This window comes from Sinocyclocheilus anshuiensis, unplaced genomic scaffold, assembly GCF_001515605.1.
Source record: "Sinocyclocheilus anshuiensis isolate Anshui unplaced genomic scaffold, SAMN03320099.WGS_v1.1 scaffold412, whole genome shotgun sequence".
Taxonomy (NCBI): domain Eukaryota; kingdom Metazoa; phylum Chordata; class Actinopteri; order Cypriniformes; family Cyprinidae; genus Sinocyclocheilus; species Sinocyclocheilus anshuiensis.
In genome coordinates, this window is record NW_015558661.1 from 2,148,152 (window position 1) to 2,152,628 (window position 4,477).

The 4,477-nt window shown below is 37.7% G+C and overlaps 2 protein-coding genes across 2 annotated transcripts in view; one reads left to right on the forward strand and one right to left on the reverse strand.

The window, feature by feature from the left end:
* The window catches only part of LOC107681157 (retinoblastoma-associated protein-like), a 33,414-nt gene that overhangs the window by 24,871 nt on the left and 4,066 nt on the right, over nt 1–4,477 (reverse strand). Inside the window, exons 6-17 of the mRNA XM_016477351.1 lie at nt 4,110–4,159; nt 3,817–3,927; nt 3,294–3,436; nt 3,029–3,106; nt 2,585–2,694; nt 2,422–2,499; nt 1,776–1,863; nt 1,555–1,671; nt 833–889; nt 725–756; nt 521–597; nt 159–385 (exon numbers count right to left, since the gene is read on the reverse strand). Coding sequence (XP_016332837.1) covers nt 159–385; nt 521–597; nt 725–756; nt 833–889; nt 1,555–1,671; nt 1,776–1,863; nt 2,422–2,499; nt 2,585–2,694; nt 3,029–3,106; nt 3,294–3,436; nt 3,817–3,927; nt 4,110–4,159 — 1,168 coding nt within the window. The remainder of the gene's footprint in view (nt 1–158; nt 386–520; nt 598–724; nt 757–832; nt 890–1,554; nt 1,672–1,775; nt 1,864–2,421; nt 2,500–2,584; nt 2,695–3,028; nt 3,107–3,293; nt 3,437–3,816; nt 3,928–4,109; nt 4,160–4,477) is intronic.
* Nucleotides 1–4,477, forward strand: part of LOC107681159 (lysophosphatidic acid receptor 6-like) — a 15,023-nt gene that overhangs the window by 7,400 nt on the left and 3,146 nt on the right. The window contains exon 2 of the mRNA XM_016477352.1: nt 1,665–1,668. The gene's annotated coding sequence lies outside the window, so the exon portion shown is untranslated. The remainder of the gene's footprint in view (nt 1–1,664; nt 1,669–4,477) is intronic.

Here is a 4,477-nt window from a genome sequence, read left to right on the forward strand (position 1 = left end):
CAAAAAAAAAAAGGGTTGTTTTTCATATATGTCACACTGAAAGGATCACTCTGCCATGTTGGAGAGTAGCTAAACTAAACTGAAGGCTTGCTAAACAGATGCTTCAGTGACTGAATGAAGGAAACAATCCACGTAAATGGCAGTGGACAGTTACTCACCGTTTTCCAAGCGAGACTCTCCATGATAACGTGTTCGCACTGCTCCAGGTGCTTCATCATGTCATGTTTCAGGGTGGGCTCGGCTTTAATGAAGCTCTCTATCACCTTGTAGAAGTCGAAAGCAGGCAGCTGGAAGACGTCCAAGATCCAGGGGAAGCACAGATCAGTTTCCACAGAATCGCTGGCCCCTAAGTTGCGGCCAAAACCTCCACTCTTTAAGGAGTTCCCTGGAAAAGGAAGCAGCATGTGCGGCTAATGTATACAAGATTGTTCTATTTTAAATGCAATCTATAAACTGAAGCTAAAAAAGGCTTTGGATAACACTATGAGTTGTTGTAAAAGTGTAAATGGCAAGCACTTACCGACATAGGTTGCTATTACAACTTCCAGGGCACATGCAAGCAATGAGGTATGGAATGCTGCATTGTTGAGAAGTTTACTGAAAAAGGAAGTAACATGATTAATTGTCAGTGTATATTTCATAACAAAACCACAGATTATTTATGGCCGTAATGATCTGATAAATGATGGTTAATGATCTGAGATGATGTTTATATTGTTCTTACCTGAAGTTTTGTACAGATAATCTCTTCTCCTCCTAAAAACAGCACAAATGTGACAAGCAGAAAAAAAAAAAGACTAATAATATGATTGAAAGTTTTATTAAGGCTTACCGATTTAAGCATGGACTCCATGACTTTGTAGTAGAGCTGGGCACCAAGATTAAACCGCTGAAAATACACACAATAAAGTTTGTCCCTTTGTTGTACAAAAGCTACATTATTACCATTCAAAGGTTGGGGTTGATTTTTTTTTTTTTTTATAAAATATTAACAAGATAAGGTTTTAGAAAAAAAGTCTCACCAAGGCTGCATTTCTTTGATCATAAAAAAATTCAATAATATTGTTTAATATTATTACAATTTAAAATGACTGTTTTCTATTTTAATATATTTTAAAATAAATTAAAATGACAGAATTTTCAGCAGTCTTGGCACTCAAGAAACATTTCACATTATTATCAATGTATTATCAAATGGTTGTGCTGCTTAATATTTTTCTGAAAACTATAGATACATTTCTTTTCAGGATTCTTTGATGAATGAAGTAAAAAAAAACAGCATTTATTTGAAATCTTTTGTTAATGTTACTGTCACTTTTGAACAATTTAATGCCTCCTTGGAGTCCTTGCTAAACAGTAGTATTAAAAATCCTTCTAACCAGTTACTGTTATCTAGGGTGTCATTTATGGATTCACAAACATTGAAATAATTACCACTATTATGGCAGCATAAACAAAAAGGCCTGATATTGTCTGATTCAAATTAGATAGACTTATCTACAACCGTACCAGTATGATGGTGATAAATGTAAAAAGAAAAATGTTTAGCAGTACCTTTCTGCCCAGCCCCTCACAGTGTTGGCCCACAGCCTGCGCAAACCTCTTGATGAAGACCTGACCCAGCTCTTCAACCCTCTTTCTGATCTCTTCAGATGGGTCAACAGTGCAGTTCTGAGAAACACATTCCAAATATATTATTATATATTACTTTGTTTCTGTGTAATATAGATCTGGCTTTTCTGTTTAGCAAACATAATCTTTTTTAAAGGAAATACCTTGTAATAGACTACAAGATTGCTTGAGGGCTGGTCACTGACTGAGGTGAGATCAACCCTGAGCTGCTGTATAGAGTTCATTGCAGCCCTGGAAAAACAAAACATGGAACATGAGGGAAAAGAGAAAAGTGCTTGCAGGACTTAAGGTTGGAAAAGTTTCCATTATGGTAAAATGTTTTCAAGGAGACCTTTGCTATTGGAAAGTGAACTTCAACAAACTCAGTTAGAAGAGGTACTTTTGCTCATATACATCCTTCAAGAAATCAATTAATAATATGCATTTATAAAAGCTCTCCAGTCGAATATCCATTAGAGTACAGTGTGTTCCCATTAATAAGCAAAACCCAGGATAAGTCAGAGCTTTGGGGGCCACGTGAAAACACCAAAACCAGATCTCAGAGGGAATCCCATCATGTGGCATAAGCTTAGAGCATTACAAAACTGCTAGGTGCACATAATGCCATTCACACAAGTGACCCTGACAAGTGAGCAAATTCCCAAGCTGCTTTTCTTCAAAAAAAAAAAAAAGGTTTCAAAGATTTAGGAAATCATTCTGATATGCTGATTTGGTGCTTTTTTAATTAATGTTGATGGGAGAATTGGCTCATTCTTTCATGTTCTGGCTACTGAAGGAGCAAAGTCGCACCTGATTGGGGTCTGTGGAACTGGAATTGCAACATCATCTCCAGACAGATTCTTTCTTGGAGTCATTTCCACCTTTGACCTATGAGGAATATTGACATTTATTCCAAAAACATATGTATCTGCAAAAATGTATGACAACATGATTTTAATTTGATCACACTTACACTTCTGTTTTGCTGGGGGAAAGCGTCTCATCATCAACCAAGAACAACCTGGCATCAAAGTCCTTGTTTTTGTGGTACAGCTCTTCGTATTGCTTGGAAAGTGTTTCCAGCTACAATAAAAGCAGAACAGATGGCCACATGCATTACTTTAATTCAGACATTGGAAGAAAATTGTACTTTATGTCTTTCTCATAGCTGTTACTTTGTTAATAATCAGAGCTGAACCTGCAATAACATTACTAATTATCACCATGCAAACAGAGAGTCCATAAAACTGTGTACATAGTCCAACATGTAACAAGTTATAAAATACAATACAGGCAAGTTCAAATTCATAGTCCAAGGTGGGAAGCACCCCATGGGGATTTGATTATTATCAGTTATCTAAAAACCCTATAGCTCTCAAAAGCAGAAGCAGCTTTTTTTGTTTTGCATATTACTCACAGGAGGAAGTCCTTGGAGTCCTGACAGACCCACAGAGTCCAGGAACGCACAAAAAGTCGTCTGGTACACGTTTTTCACCTGAAAAAGAAAATAACACGACCTCTGGTTAGAAAACAGAAAAAGCTCCATGCATGCGATGAGCTTCTTTTCACACATAGTTATGTAAATGCAGACGTGATTATCCAAATAAGATCTATTTTATGGACACAAGCGGTGTTTGAAAGCTTGCAACGGCTCATGGGATTGTATCTGAATGAGTGCCAACCTCATCCACACTGCAGTCGCTCTCCTTGCACAGTGTTTCCAGCAACTGCACGTCCATCTCTGGAGGACGGGTTTTGGCTTTGCCCTGATTACGTCGGGATGTCCTAGTTGGAGGACTCAAGGTGGATGAACTAAATGCTGACTCTGGAATGAAAATACAAGAATAATAACATAATTTCGGTTAACGGAGATAACAGGGTAGTTGCAAGCCAGAAAAGGCTGATCCTTGAGATACTATCACTATGCCCTTAAGCAATGCACTTAACCACTTGTCATTCCAAGTAAAATAAGGCTGTTTTTAAGGTGTCCTCACAAAATGTAAATAACATAAATTTCACTCCCCAAAATGACACTGAAAAGTCTCTGTTACTGTACTAAATGCTGCAAATACCAGCAGGAAAACACTGATACCAATAATTTTTTGTATTTGCCCAAATAATTCTCACTAAATAAATTATTTTCACTTATTTACTCAATGGCATTTAAAACATGTCTCCGAGTAGAGAAATGTGAGGAGCACTCACTGTAGGGTGACTGAAGCAGAGATGGAGTGAAACGCTTGGTGAAGAACTCCAGAACACACAGCAGCAACTGGAAGGCTATCACAAGGTCATCCTCCATCTGCAGAAATGTTCCTGTACAGGATAGATGACACAAAAACAAGAAGTGACAATGTGGCCATGAGGATACTCTATCCATGACACATATAACCCAGAAAACTCCACTCACAAAAGCAGAAACTGTAAACAAGGCTTATTATTTACATGGACAAGCAATGGAATGTGACAAACATTTCCATTTTTCCTTAATGACTCACCCTTGGCCAAGAGGAACATGGTCCAACTGCTTTCCCAAAGCTCTGTTCTCCTTGAAGGAAACATACATGGGACAGTAAGATCACCAGTGTTGGGGAGTAACTAGTTACATGTAACGGCGTTACGTAATTTAATTACAAAATAAGTGTAACTGTAATCAGTTACATTTACTAAGAAAAAATGTGTAATTAAATTACAGTTACTTATGAAAATGTTTCGCCATTCGATAATTAAATCTCTACTAAATCATGAATGGGTTAGTTGTGACTGGCAATGCTTCGGCTTGCGCGCTCTCTGCGCCTCCGCCAAACGGTTTGGATCAGAGTAATCAATGCGAGAGAGAGAATGGAGTGGACTGTGGAAGCGCACA